This window comes from Rhipicephalus sanguineus, chromosome 8, assembly GCF_013339695.2.
Source record: "Rhipicephalus sanguineus isolate Rsan-2018 chromosome 8, BIME_Rsan_1.4, whole genome shotgun sequence".
Classification (NCBI taxonomy): Eukaryota; Metazoa; Arthropoda; class Arachnida; order Ixodida; family Ixodidae; genus Rhipicephalus; species Rhipicephalus sanguineus.
In genome coordinates, this window is record NC_051183.1 from 111,830,408 (window position 1) to 111,844,948 (window position 14,541).

A 14,541-nucleotide genomic window follows, 5' to 3' on the forward strand; every position below is an offset into this window, starting at 1 on the left:
GAAGCGACACCCCGTGTTCAAAAATTATCCATCTCTTCAAGCATCCATCTTCCCGGTTCCTCCTAAGTATTTTACTGCGTAGTGGTTTAAAAGCACAAACGATAAGCCTTTCAACTGCGTACATCAGTTCGCATTCGATGCAAGTTGTGTGCACATTCTTGCCTCGTACTTTCGCACTGTCACGCCGGTGTGGTCGCTTTCTAAGGCTGAAACACGGTTCATTGCCTCTTGTGGCGCCTATTATCGCAGCATAGTGCAGGGTATCGTCGCAATGGACATGGCGACGAGTCTGGTGTCGGCGTGCCTCATGTTTTCCGTGCTCGGCAACCTGGCCTACGTCACGGGACAGTCGGCGGAGACGTACGTGCACGGCGGATCGACCAAGATGTTCTTTATGCTCATCAGCGAGTACATCGGGGAGGCCAACTACCCGCAACTGTTTGCCTCCCTGTTCACCATTACCCTGCTGCAGCTGGGTTTGTGTCAAGCGGTATGTCACCTCTTCTGGAGAGGAACTCGGAGAATGTTGAATGTATTAAAGCGTAGGTAAAAAAAAATACTCGCGAGGTTCTACATGAATCCGTCTGTCTGCCCGAAGGCGAAGGCCATCTTCTTCTTTTCCCTCTAAGTCCATGTATTGAACCTCCTGCGGCCCCCTCCGAAAACCTTCGGCAAGTAGAGTGGTTTTCCAAGGCCTCCAAGGTCGGAGGCAGTGTAAGCTTTCTGAATTTCACCTATTGTTTTGCACTGCCTACCTTTGACCCAGCAATGCTTTCATCTGCTGACAATACCATGTGACGTAGCGTTATATGGCGACACAGTGACTTAACGATGATGTCATATGGTGACGTCATCATGACGTGAAAGATCGCCACGTCCCTTATGAAATCAGATATGACTACAAGGCCAATGCCATACGTTCTGTCCATTTTACCGTCGTACTCTTTCTATGACGCAAACGCAGATTTTCTTAACAGCGAAGCTGTTTGAGCTCTATGCTGTGCGTTGAAGCGTTGCAGAGAATTATGATTATCACGATCTGCCTCTACCTTCAAAGCTTTCACAGCCATGGCATCTCGCGTCCCCTTGCAACGCGTTAGAGGAAGGAAAGTAGGAAGAGGGGAGGAGAGCGGAGGAGGAGAGATAAATAAGCCAAAATACAACTTCTTGGTGACGCGAGATTCAAACCCGCGTACCGAAGGACCGATGGTGAACGTCGTGACCACTCGGCTATCCAGGCACGCTGGCAGAAGCAGCTTTTATGGGAACCATGTGATTGGTTTGCTATGGCCGAGGGACGAGAAAGTGAGAGGGATAAAACAGAAAAAAAAAGAGAGAAAAAAGAGATTTATAAAGAGACTAAGAAAACACAGGACCGGGTTGATTGGTGGAACATGGGAGAGGCATTTGCCCTGCAGTGGGCGTAGACAGGCTGATAATGATCCTGGTGACCCAGGAAGTTTGCGAGCTGCCAGGGCTCATGCGCAGAACCCACGACACTCGTGGGCTCTTGCGCTCGCGTTGACCCGAGACCTAAAAAGCGAAAACTAGTGTGGGCCCGCAAGGCGTCTTCAGTCGCCAGCAAGACGACACAGACAGAGCGCGAGCCACGATGCAGTATGGCCCGCGCCCCGCATGATTTTAATTTCGCCAGGCGTAGCGCCCTGTGCGTTTCACCGAATGCGGTTTGCGTTTGACCCAATTCTCAAACTCTGCTGCTGCCACAGGAACACTAGGGCAATTGCCTTCGTTATCTGTGCGAAAGACCGGACTGCGAAAGACCGGACTGATCGTTTCCTCGCAACTATCTTGCTTGTCGGCCTGCTCACACAATACTGCTATCGCTCTCCTTGTCTTCGTATGTCGGCAAACGGTCATAGCTTGATGTGACCGTCTACCTGGTATGTATCACCCGGACATGAGAGGCTCCATGGCCGGGGCACCCTCGTGGACTGTTCACACGAGCATGCGTGGGTTAGCGGTACCTACAGTGTCGCAGTAGGTTTTGCTTATCGCTACGTTTCAAATTTATTGCGACAGCAATTACATGGGCGCTGTGTGTGCTGGTATTTGCCGTCGCCATCATGTCCCGGATATGCAGATGTATGCATATGTAAATAAAAACCAAAAATAAATGACAAGAAAGAAATTCCGAAGCACGATTCGAACATGCGACCCCTCGAGCCGCAGCACACCGCTTTAGACAAATCGGCCGGGCGCCATCTGTTCGCTAGAATACTAACGGCAGGCTAGTTATATACACCATTTACTGGTAGCGGTACGCAGCGCTCGGAGATGCTACATCGTGTGCAGTATCACCCGTGGCATTGCCTGAACGGTGTGCAATAAAGCACCGCTCTTAGATTTTCCTTCAGTTTGAAAGCTGCTTTTAGACGCGCACTAAAAAGTGGCCCATTTCTGTATCCACTCCCGATGTGGAACGCCAGGTAAACAATGCGTCGAACACCACCACGTGGCAGGATACACGGAGGGGTCACTCCACGTGCCGCAGTTTTTAAGAAAACAAAAGGATATCTAAGAGCGTTGGCCTGTAACGTGCTGCTCAACCACAAATACGTAACAACAGTGACAGTTGTTAGTTCGTGCTGGTCCTGTGTATACCTGCGCGTCCTTTTCGAGTGTCCTCGTGTGTTTGAGCAGCGCGCTGCAAGTGTCGGGCTGTGACGGTTCTTTGTCCGCTCTCGTCCTGTGTGTGTTGTTTTCGTGCGTCCTTTGAGTTTGAGCGGCGTGTTGCAATTATCGAGCTGCTTGCTGTTCTTGGTGTGACGTTGTGATTTGTTGCTATCGCAGTCATTGCTTCCCCCTCGCGGCAAAACTGACTTTTTATGTTCCAAAAAGCCGAGCAATCCTTTTCCCAACTTAACGAACTGCCCGATTTAATGAAATAATTACAGCGTGGTCATCGCTTCTTTAAATTCAGTTTCAACTGTGTATACATACCTATACATATACGGAATGGTTCGACGGCGTCGACGCTGACGGCGATAGTAAAAGCCCTCCGAGAGTGTCCATATTATTGCTGTCGCAATGAAGATCCCGAGTGACTGCGAAGCTCCTTAATACGACATCTGAGCGCAGCTGTTTAGGTGTTTTGATTTTGCGGTATATGACGCAAAGAACTTCGCATGCACATGCACGTATGTTTGGTATGCTGCAATGACTTTCTGCCTTGGGGACGCGAAATGTCCAGCGCGTCTCGGTGGAGTCGGTCATTCAGGTAGTTTCGTAATCGGCAAAATGTGGATTCTGGCCTCGCCAGCGCTGAACCTCTGCTAGGACAGCACCTTTAGGGGCAACGTCAGATATTGCACGCCCACCAATCACGACGATCATTGCGAAGCGAACGCTCTGAGTTGCTGGAGCAGGCAACGTCCCCGGCGAACGTGGAACGGTGAGCTACACTGGCACCACGTTACAGCCACGGCAGACATACGCGCGTTGAGGGCGCGCTGTGTTTCCTGGTTTGCAACCATCCTCCGCTTTCCTCCTCGATCTCTGTCACACATTTTCTGGTTCGCCTTGTGTTCTCCCTTTTCAACTCGAAAGTATTTTGTGCCGGGGTCCACCCACCAGCATTTCAGTGACGTATTTCCTTCACGGGAATGACGTCAGAAAATGCACACGATCAGATGGCGAAGAATATTTGAAGAAAAAATAGTTTCATCAAAGGGAGTTCGACATTTAAAGGGAGTCGAACATGAACGGGAGTCGAACATTTAAAGAAGGTATTACTCATATCTGATGTATCGATCATATGTGAAGGGGATTTGACGACAACGCAGGTTTCGTGAAACATACCGATAGCCATCTCCAGAATGACTGAAATATGGACGCTGATTTTCATATTTTATTCAAACGTTATATTTTTTATATGACAACCGGGCGGGAGCGCTTCCCGAGAAACATGCTTGAGACCAGTTACATCTGTGTAGCTCATCAACATACATAGGAAGTGAATAAAAAATATGGCATAAAGACAGTCGTGAGCAGGCCGGGCAGCGCGTTTGAGACCCCTGCAAATGATTGTGCGCTGGGCTATATGGCGTTGACAACATCACCTATGACGCCGTGAAACAAGCAGAGCGGTCGCTTGAGGACGGCGCTCCAAAAATGGTGGGAGACGTGGCGTCGTCGCACAACAACGTAAGAAGGCGAGGATTTTACCAAGCACGTCAGGAGTACCTGCCTTACAGACGTCACGGACGCTGAAAAGAGGTATACAACGTTACGGACACGTGACCTTGTTCCCTAAAAAGCAAGCGCGAAAGCAGTATGTTTTCACCTGGAAATGTCACTAGATAGAATCCTGATTACATTCGTTTTTGTGTAGTTTGGGGCAGCAATCGCCGCTGCAGTGCGACCCATTCATCCTTTAGATGTTCTCGCAAAAGTGGCGTACATGATCAAATGTGTCAAACGAGTTCGTGATCTCTTCGGCAAAGCGTATTTATTTCGCAAAGGAAACAATATGGATGATGCTGGAGATATGCGAATGAACTTGGAAGCCAGCGAAGCATCCAGTGATTCTCAGACATCTGTGTCTGTAAGAATTTACCACTTTGGCAATGCATGCGCGGGCCCACTTCTTATCGAACTTGTTAAAAGCATGCGTTACTAAGTGTTCGATACCCCGTCATCATCGTTGAATCCCTCCAACATTAACGTGAAGGTTCACTCTGCTAGGAGTCATAGGTATAGCACCGAAACGAGCGAAAAGTAAGACCAACACCTAAGAATGTCGCTCACTTAACGCACGTAACTGGAGTGCAGGTCGCTCATGAAGCTCGTTAATAAATAAATAATTGCTGTTTAGACACCTAGTGAAGTAAATAACGCCAGTCGCACGACCAACGAGTGACATTTTTATTTCTCTTCTAAGCACTCCCAGTCGGCCACTTCCAGTTTTACAAGTATTACGAAAAAGGTCACCTAAATGTGAAACTGGCATGAAATCGATGTTCTGGTTCAAAAGTTATATCGGATACATGAAATATCGGAGCATACGTTCACTTGAAATAAGGACCATTTAACAGTCACGACAAATAGTGAAAATTAATTGAATGAGTTCGAAGAAGAGCAGGCACTTTTCTTGTGAGCAGCTGGCGTTGTTGCAGATCTGGCGGCACGGACCACGCGCTTCTTTCCACGTGTCCTCTGAGATCCGCTTCAGTGGCGCGCGATATATAATGGGAACCGTAGGAGTACACCAGCGTGCACGAACGCCGACGGGCGAATGTCACCACACTCTTAACCAGGTCCTCGTTAAATGGTGGCTATATCCAAGACACCAGACAGAAAATGCCCGGTATCCTGGCTATATCTAGAACTTTCAGCGGGGCCTGATTATGGGTGTACCAAACACCGAAGACAAGGATTAGGATCGTTACCAGATTTTATGACATTCGACATTTTAGCATTTCAGAAATCTTCTGAAGGATATCTAAGAGCGTTGGCCTGTAACGTGCTGCTCAACCACAAATACGTAACAACAGTGACAGTTGTTAGTTCGTGCTCGTCCTGTGTATACCTGCGCGTTCTTTTCGAGTGTCCTCGTGTGTTTGAGCAGCGCGCTGCAAGTCCATCTGTAAGATATTCATGACTGACAGAAAAAAAAAGGTTTCTTCACAATGAATAACTTTCTGCGTTTTCGTCGCATGTAGCCGTACGATATAAAAGTATACAGGGTTTTACCAATTGAGCTGCAGCGGCGGTCGCTTTCTCATCCACTTTATTGGGTATTTTTTTGTGTAATCCGGCGAGTGATAGCATCGGACGTTTTAGAACATCGTACGCGTTATCCGAAGGTTGCAGGTTCGGTCTCTACCTGCGGCACGCTGATTTTTCATGCACTTTAATTCCCTTCCATTCATGCAATAACTTCTACGCTAGAGCTAGTAATGTCCACTATACGGTATTTAGCTTCATTGTCTGTTGCTTTCATTAGGGTGCGCATAACTGGCTAATGGCTTTTACGGTTTTGCCTCCTAGAAGCGGCAGCGCATCACACAGCAACCGCGTGATCAATTGGAATTGATGGGTATCTGGTTAGCAAGCACGTTTCAAGTGTATCAAGCTAATGAAAATTGTACGCGGAGTGAAGAATGACGTGCATCTTATGGCGTGCGGCGATTCACATGCTTTCTGCAAGAACGCAACATTCATTTTCGGGTATTGGACACCAATCAGCGCATACCCAGTTGGACATACCCAGTAATCCATGTGCAAGGCGAGACAGCATTCATTAGCACGTCGTCTAATCAGGCACATAAACGATGGCCGAAGATTGTCCGTAAACATGTCTGCAAAGATATTCTGTAGTGAAATGACCTCAAACGCCATATTCTAAGCGAGGAACTCCCACATTTTCTCTTTACAGATCAGATATATGCTTAGACGGATGATGTGCTTCTCATAAATACTTCTTGCGATGTGAATGCGATAGTGAGCATTATAATCGCAGAGTTCACACCGTGCACAAATGGCAACACAAATTGCATTTTAAAGCGAGGCTTTTTATGTTTCATTTATTCGTCCTTGAGCGCCGAAAACGCACAGCAGGAAAGCCAAAAAACGGCAGGAAGTGGAAGATGGAAGCTGCGATGAAAAAATCCGTAAACAGGGGGTGGGTGTTCGAGCCAACGTTTGGACAAGTGCACTTGTCTTCTTCAAGGCTGAAACGCCAGTCACTCTTGCACGGCGTTTTGCTTGAGCAGGCCTTCAGGCATAGGAGGGTACACGTGACCGTTCGCGGTGCTCAAGGTAGTTAGCTTGCCGTTGACCTCATTTGGAGTTGGCCTCGTTACGACGACAGAACCCCTGACCGTCTACCATAACGATCACAAGGCCGTGCTGTGCAAGGGTAGAGTCGTCCGTGAAAGTGTGTGTGTGCGTGTGTGTGTAATCAACGGCTACATGATATAAAATTGAGACTATGCAACTTCACGAATTCTGTCTTCATTCAACTTCAACGTTTAAAAATATCGAATCCTAAACAGTCAGAGGACATATGCATCGCATGGGTTGCTCAGCATTTCCTGGATTCGTGCATGGTCGTTGGCTTTCAACATTGATTTTGAATCAGCTCGCGTCAGAGCAAGCTTCGTGGTCAACCATATTTTTTGATGATAGGGACTTCGGTTTTTTTAAAGGTGCAAGCCTTACATGCCTCATTAAACACGAAAATTATTCGTCGGCGGCGTCAACACGAGTGATGCAAAAAAATCATCATGTGCTCACGTTTCCAGCTGACGTCAATATGATGTCACAGATCGCTAAAATTTGTGACGTTACTATGACGTCACATGGCTGACATCACGTGATGACGTCATCATATGGCGTCGTCTTTTGTTCAAAGGTGGCCGATCACGGAGGCAGTGCAAAACAAGGTCAAGTGCAGAAAGCTTGAAATGCCTCCGATTCTGGAGGCAGTGCAAATTCTACGTTATGTGCAGAAAGCTTGCGGAGGGTGGCGGGGCACGATCAGTACGTTGATTAAGAAGATAAAAAAAGACTGCTTTTGTCTTCGAGTCGTCTTACTTTAAGGCATAAGGGAACCTGTGAGTTTTTCTGACTCCATTTGTGACATAGATGGGTGACGTGTTGTGCGCTCAGGTGGCCGGCTTGTGGACTCTGGTGACCTGCTTGACGGACGAGTTCACGACTCTGCGGCCGCTGACGGGCTCCCTCATAGCGGCCTTCTGCATGGTGGGCTGTGTGGCCAGCCTGCCGTACGCCACGCCGTACGGATACCTGATCGCCCTGCTCGTCAACCGGTTCGCTGTACAGGTGAGTGGACAGGTGCCTCTTCTGAAAACTGGCACGCATGCTTTTTTTTTTAAGGCGGAAGCCTTATATGAAGTCTTAAGTTAGGAAGCTTTCGAGATTTGGCAGTATCTGACGATACATTGCGAACCCTGCCTTTTTGCTGCTGTAGGAGCCACCTAACCGAACACTTGCACTCACTTTGACCTCTTTGCTGAATTTTAAGCAGCATAAGTGCACTAAAAATATCCATTGGTTATCGGACCCTTGCCATATTTAGCCAGCAATAGCTAGCATTTGTGCTCATAGCATACACTAGTTCAAGTCACGTGACCTTTTGAGGTGCTTTATTGAAATGCAATGCCTTCGAGACTGCTCCACGCACTTCGTCAAAAGCAGGCGCCAACTCTTACAGCATTCGGGCGCAATAGATATAGGAAGACAGTGTCTTCAAAAATTTATTGTGATGGCCATCTAGTCCTTTCGGTATTATTAGTAATGTTATTGTGACGGGGCGTCTAAACGGGGTTTAGCTGAGAGGAACAGGCGGTAAGCGTTCGCCAATAATGCACAATATTGCTCACATACAGTTCCAAATTAATACAGTAGAGCGAGGTCTGGCGCTAGTGTCTATGGAGGTTGCAGCAGATGACGTTTCAGCTAGCATGGGAAAGTTCGGTAGTGCATGGATTTACCTCAGCTTCGTTCTTTCGACTCAGTGTGTCTCTGAGTGGCGTTCAGTGGCTTTGTCGCAATAGAAACTTCACGAAGTTCCGCAAAAGTTCAACATTCGCGATTCACCATGTTCACCAATTCACATCACCACTTGCTGATGTGACCGTCAACAATTTTCATAATGAGTTGCTGGTGTGATGCTCAGCAATTCACATCAGCTCACGAGGTTCACAATGAGCCAATAATTTATCCGAAACAAAAGCGAAAACACAACAATAAACAAGGCCACAAGTGCGTACCAAGCCACAAGCAAGAAGCTAGGCAAATCTGTGTACTACCAATTATTGCCTTATTAGTATGCTGGCTGAGTGATTCCAGCGCCACAGTTGCCTCATGTAAGTAGTGTACACTCTCAGAAAAAAAAAGAGTATGCGTGACTCTTTCCGGAGAGTTCCGACTTGCCACGTATAGGACTCTCTTCAACTAGTCACGGTGACTCTCTATGTGGGTCAGGGTCGGCTAGCTCTGGGAGAGTCTCCTGACCCTCCAGGAAGAGTGGAAAAACTCTCGTCCGAAGGATCACGTTACCACTTATAGGGAGTCAGACGACTCTTGCCGGCAAGACTGCTGCGGGGGTCGAGTCACCCACACCGAAGCGCCAAGCGACTCCACAAGTATTTTAAGCTACTCATTTGACCCTTGCTCTACTTTTGCGCGACTACTGTTGAAAATAATGGAGTATTCAGTTTAAGCATGTCCAAACACTTACCGTTCTGCCCAGCGACTGCAAACAAAGAATTGTTCAGTAAGGGTGGATCTTTGGCCTTGTTGATGCGACATATGCATAACGTTAAGCGCACACAACTTGTGACACAACTTGTGTGTGTGACACAACTTGTGTGTGTGTCACTCCCTGTCCCGTCCTCGTGGATTCAGTATTGCGCTTAACGTTATGCAATTGTTCAGTTTCAGCATTATTTTAATAACACTCGTCAAAACACCGCATATTTTCCAGCAAAGTTAAATAGAAAGCGCGAAAAGATGGTCTATGATTTTCAATTAAGCAGTTTGGGTATTCCTCATTTACATGCGTCTATGAGTATAGCCAACTAAAATGTGTGCCTGATGTGCATAGTGTCATATGGCGCAAAATAAACTGCAGAAATGGGCATCATGTTTCAATCTTTATTCCTTATGATTAAGAATAAATCAAAAAGTGGTGACGGCTGGAGGCATCAGACTTGTGGCTTGCTAGGTTATCGCTCCTGTTCAGCGTGAGCACCACGAAAAACGGTATCGGAAAGGCAGAACGTGATATTATGATGACAATATGAAATTGCAGTAAAGGTTTGCAAAACCTACAAAATTAGTGGTTTACATAGACACAACGAAGGCTCACAACAAAACAGCAAATGCAAACCCGTATGGTAAGGAAACAAGTTTTTTGCCGTTATCGTGTAAAACACAACTTGCAAATAGTAGCTTTTGTAACACGTCACATGGCGACAAACTTGCAGCACAAGATGATGTGAGCCTCTTTTAAACAACAAACGAAATTGGTTTAGGCTCCTTTGCGTGGGTGCCACTCACCTCTTTTCCTACGTCGTCTTGTCCAACCAAAAGAAATGTAGGACAGACTGCCTCGTCGACAGGGCGAACGCCGCTGTTATTTTTCCATCACGAGCGGTGAGGCGCCAGACCAAGCGACACCTTCGTTTCCCCGAGTGTGGCTGTCAACTGGAGTGAAGAGGCGGGAGAAGGGATCCGGGATTCTCGGAATAACCAAAACGCACACATTAGTTGTATTTAAAACCACCCTTTGTTCAACACACCATTATTGTACACACATCTGCGACGAGTGTTTCGTTGAAATTTCGCAACGAAAACATATTTTCACGTAAAAGGCAGCGGGAACCTCGTCTCGCAATAGGCATTAGCTATACACGAATGAAAGCATTTCTTTTCTGAGAAATTGCTTCAAAATTTGGTTTCAGAATAAGCACGGTTTTGCGCCGGCATATCCCGACACCCAAGCACGTCCTCCGGCAGTCAGGGGCACGCCGTGAGCGGTTACTGACCGCATGTTTTACAAACGTAACCCATACTCAGATAAACACATGCGAGTACGGGGGCCCGAACGACACCCAGCGCGTGCGGACGCCGTCTACGTCGAGGTCAGACATGTCATATGCTAGGATTAGCACACATAACTCCCACAATCACGTACACTCACTTGATTCTGTTATAGCGTCATCGCAGGTGTTGGCAAACCGTGAAAATAGGAAGCAGAAACGAAGAAAAAAAATGCATGGCGGCGGCCGCAACAACGGGCGCCGTCGAAAACCAACAAAAACCATTATATATAGGGCGTCTGAGCGTTTTGTACACAGGCTTTTTTTTTTTTTTTCATGTTCCCACGCGCGGAAGCACGCTGCACACTCAAGGTCGATGGAAATGTTACTGTGAAGTAGACTAAAGTGCATCTCAAAACGACATCTTGCACCTTCACTAGTGCAGACACAACGCGCGATCAGCAAGAAATGACCCTTGATCATTTTTTGCATCGCTCACTTTATGGGAGCTCGTACAGCAACGCGCATAACGGTGGCAACTCGTTAACTGACAGCTTTAGTTGGGCATCCGCAACAGCCCCGCGGACACAGGCTGCTGTTGGAAATGGCTGGCAGCTAACTTCCGCAGAGCTGCTGGAGACGCCCAGCTAAAGCTGTATAATTAGTACATACGAAAGCAGTACACTCACCGTTAACTGGCGCCCGTTGTGCGTGTCCGTAGCTCCATGAATATTCCGCCCTCCAAGCGTCACTTCGTGCACGGAGCCGGCGTCAACACCACCGAAGACGTGCATTAACATGAAACTCATAAACTAAAAGACACGCAACCCGCGCAACCAACGCAACCACGCAACGCATTCGAATAGACGAGGAGACTGAGACGACTGAGAGAGGAGGCAGAAGCGGTGCGCCACCCCGGCGCCGACCCCATCTCCATCGGCGAGCAAGGCGCCACAACAGCGCCAAAGGGCAAGCGCGCGATATGTATGCCGTATACGGCGGCTCTTTCATCACGGAAGCCAATCGAAACGCGCTTCAGGAGCGTCCAGTGACTCCTCCTTCCGAAATGCTAACTCTTTTTATCTGCCTGTACCTTCCAAAAGGGGTCAAAGGGACACCCGAAGAGAGTCACGGTTCCATGACCCTCTTTTGACTTTTTTTTCTTAGAGTGTAGGAAACTTTATGATTCTTCCGTGGCCTCCGCGATTTACTCCGGCAGCGTTGCCAGATCTAATCGCGGAGGCCACGCTTCTTGTCATCTTACCTGCTACGTTTGCGCCGTCGCTGTTGCTTCCTCACTAGCTCTGACGCAGTCCGACAATGTTATTTCATCCATCAACGCGCCTAGATTCCTGTGCTGCTGGTGGCCTGCATGGAGACGCTGTCGTTCGTCTGGGGCTACGGCGTGGACCGGCTGCTGTTCGACGTGCACTTCATGGAGCAGGGCACTCTGAGCCGCTACTGGATTCGCTGCTGGAGCCTGTGGACGCCGTGCGCCTTGCTGGCCGTACTGGTGGCCACGTTCGTCACCCTCCAGGACTACGTGGACGACCTGGCGAGCAGCTACAACGTCCAGGCCAAGTTGGCGTGCCAGTTCCTGCTAGTGGGCATGCTAGCCGGTGTCCCGGTCCTTACGATAGAGTGGCTCATGGAGAATAATCTGGTAACCAGGCCCGCGCTCGTGTAATTCCTGTCATTTCACTCGAGCATGAAGCTAAAGCTAGAGTAATGATGATCAAGTTCAATTTTATTATTTCAAGATACAGGTACAACTCAATTTAAAAAAGTGATTAGGATGCTTGAATTATTTCGTTAAATCGGTAATGAAAACCAGCGGATAATGAAGCCGATGAATGTATAGGGGTAGTTAACTGTACATCTTTAAGGGTATGGTAGTAATTGTGGTATAGATGTGAAGAAAGTAAAGTTGACTAAAAGACGACTTGCCGCTGGCAGGGACCGAACCTACAACCTTCGAAGGTTGCAGGTTCGGTCTCTACCGGCGGCAAGTTATCAAAACATACATGTAGACTCGGTGAGGATGACAGAAATAACGCTTTGAACGTTAAATATACTGGTTCATTCTTCACAGCGAAACAACAAAAATATTGTACACGTACAGGTTGTTTTTCAGTGCACATACACAGTGCATATACTCGTACCTTATAGCTTTTGAATTCGCTATCACCCCATTTCAGAAATGTGTGCTTCAAACTTCGAATGTGTTGACGTCAGCTTAAATGATTTGAAAAACACATAAACGAGTTTATGAATGCTCCGGCGGGTACGATCCTTAGCTGTATATGCTGACTAAACCTGAAGAGAAACTCGTGCGAGCGTGGAGACCCTTCTTAATAGCGTATGCTAGCATTGCTTCTTCGTTATAGTTACTGCGCACTCACGGACCGCCACATTTTCTATCCTCCTAACCATACGCAGCTTGGATGTGAAAGATATTATAAGACGGGTCCCGAGCAAAGTAAGGCCGATTCAAGTCAGTACTCGGGATAATAGCGTGCCCCGGGATTGGTGAAAAAACTCAGTCCCGGATGCGTTCGCCTAAGAGGACTAGAAAGCGCAAGCCACGTTTTTCATTGCAAGCTTTCTTCACGTCACCACCAGGTGACGTGAAGAAAGCTTGCAAGTAGTGAAAGTGGTGTCGTCATGTGGTGACGTCATATGAATTAACAACGTGTGAATGTGAGCCAGTTGGTACATATTCATAGTTAAAAACGGCGCAAAAATAAATACGGACAAGAAGCACACAGGACACGCGCTGACTGCCAACTGCTTCATTTACTGTGGAAACAACCTAATATACATGGAATGTAGTACACGGGGGAGGGGAAATTATCAACGTTTCGAGTGGCGCATGCGTCTAGCGGCACAATATTGCTTAGTGTAAAGAGATTAATTATGGAGATCGCAACACTCCTTGTCAGCAATATATAAGTTGTTTTCACAACAAACCAAGCAGTTGGCAGTCAATGCTGGTCGCGTGTGCAACTTGTACGTGCTAATTTTTGCGCTGTTTTTATATATGAGCGTCATGTGTAGTCACGTTATGTGACTTCATGACGTCGCAAATTATTGCGTGATGGGGATTTCTTGCATCACTCATGTTGACGCCGACGACGGTCAATTTTCGCGTTTCATGAGGCATCTAAGGCTTACGCCTTAATGAAGTTTCGCTTTGAAACCGCGCAGGACGTGAACCTGTCCCTGCTTCCGTGCGCACACTGGGGTCCCCGGGAGGCAATCTACTTCCGAGCGTACCACGAGGCCATCAAGCACTCGGACCTGCCGGCTCAGAAGAAGGTCCACAAGACGGATCGCAAGGAGACGGTGGCCGAGCGGTTCACGCTCTACCTGGTGCATCACAGCCCCAAGTACATGGGACGTTTCATCAAGCGCGTGACGAACGTTCCCGGGAAGGTCGTCCCCACGCGTCGGATGAGGGATCCCTTCCCGTGCGAGTAGCCACTGCTCCTTGGAGCGGCTTTTATTTTAGTTTTCTTTGAAATAAAGTATCGCCTATCTGACGTACTCGAAGTATTCTGATATTTATTGACCAGCACCTCAACTTATCGAGTGGCCGCACATTCATGATTGTAAGCTAACTCGCCAGGTTTGTAAGCTAACTCCTCAAATATGGGGCACGCTAACAATTTATCTGGGACTGCGGTTGTGTGAAAGCTGCGCCCACGCGCAGTTCCTAGAGCGGTTACCCGCAGCCTGCTGCTTGAGCTGTACTATGAAATAATTACATGGCATTAAGTGGCTGGCTGTCGTTGCCGTCGGCCTAATGTCATGTGAATGTTGGTTGAATAAACATTCAACCAGTGTACAGCGCATGCTGGAGGATGTGTATCTCCATGCTCTCATGTGGGCGATCTGAACAATGCACAACTGATGTTTTGTTTTTATAGCCGCAAGGTAAATTTATCCAGTATTATACGCCTAATGCGGGCACAACCATTAGCGGACAATATAAATAAGAAAGCGCTAAATT

General features: G+C 47.7%; 1 protein-coding gene across 1 annotated transcript; it reads left to right on the plus strand.

The window, feature by feature from the left end:
* The first annotated feature begins 254 nt into the window (after positions 1–254).
* LOC119402938 (sodium-dependent nutrient amino acid transporter 1-like) lies at positions 255–14,066 on the plus strand. The gene is made up of 4 exons (XM_037669966.2): positions 255–490; positions 7,633–7,806; positions 11,878–12,192; positions 13,737–14,066. The coding sequence occupies exons 1-4, from the start codon at positions 272–274 to the stop codon at positions 14,007–14,009; spliced, it is 981 nt and encodes a 326-aa protein (XP_037525894.2). The 5' UTR covers positions 255–271; the 3' UTR covers positions 14,010–14,066.
* Positions 14,067–14,541: the final 475 nt, after the last annotated feature.

Excerpts from the sequence above, each read along its gene's own strand:
- LOC119402938 (XM_037669966.2), top strand. The coding sequence starts at position 272 with ATGGACATGGCGACGAGTCTGGTGTCGGCGTGCCTCATGTTTTCCGTG. Across the intron at positions 491-7,632 it reads AGCTGGGTTTGTGTCAAGCG|GTGGCCGGCTTGTGGACTCT; the intron begins GTATGTCACCTC and ends TTGTGCGCTCAG. Across the intron at positions 12,193-13,736 it reads GGCTCATGGAGAATAATCTG|GACGTGAACCTGTCCCTGCT; the intron begins GTAACCAGGCCC and ends GAAACCGCGCAG.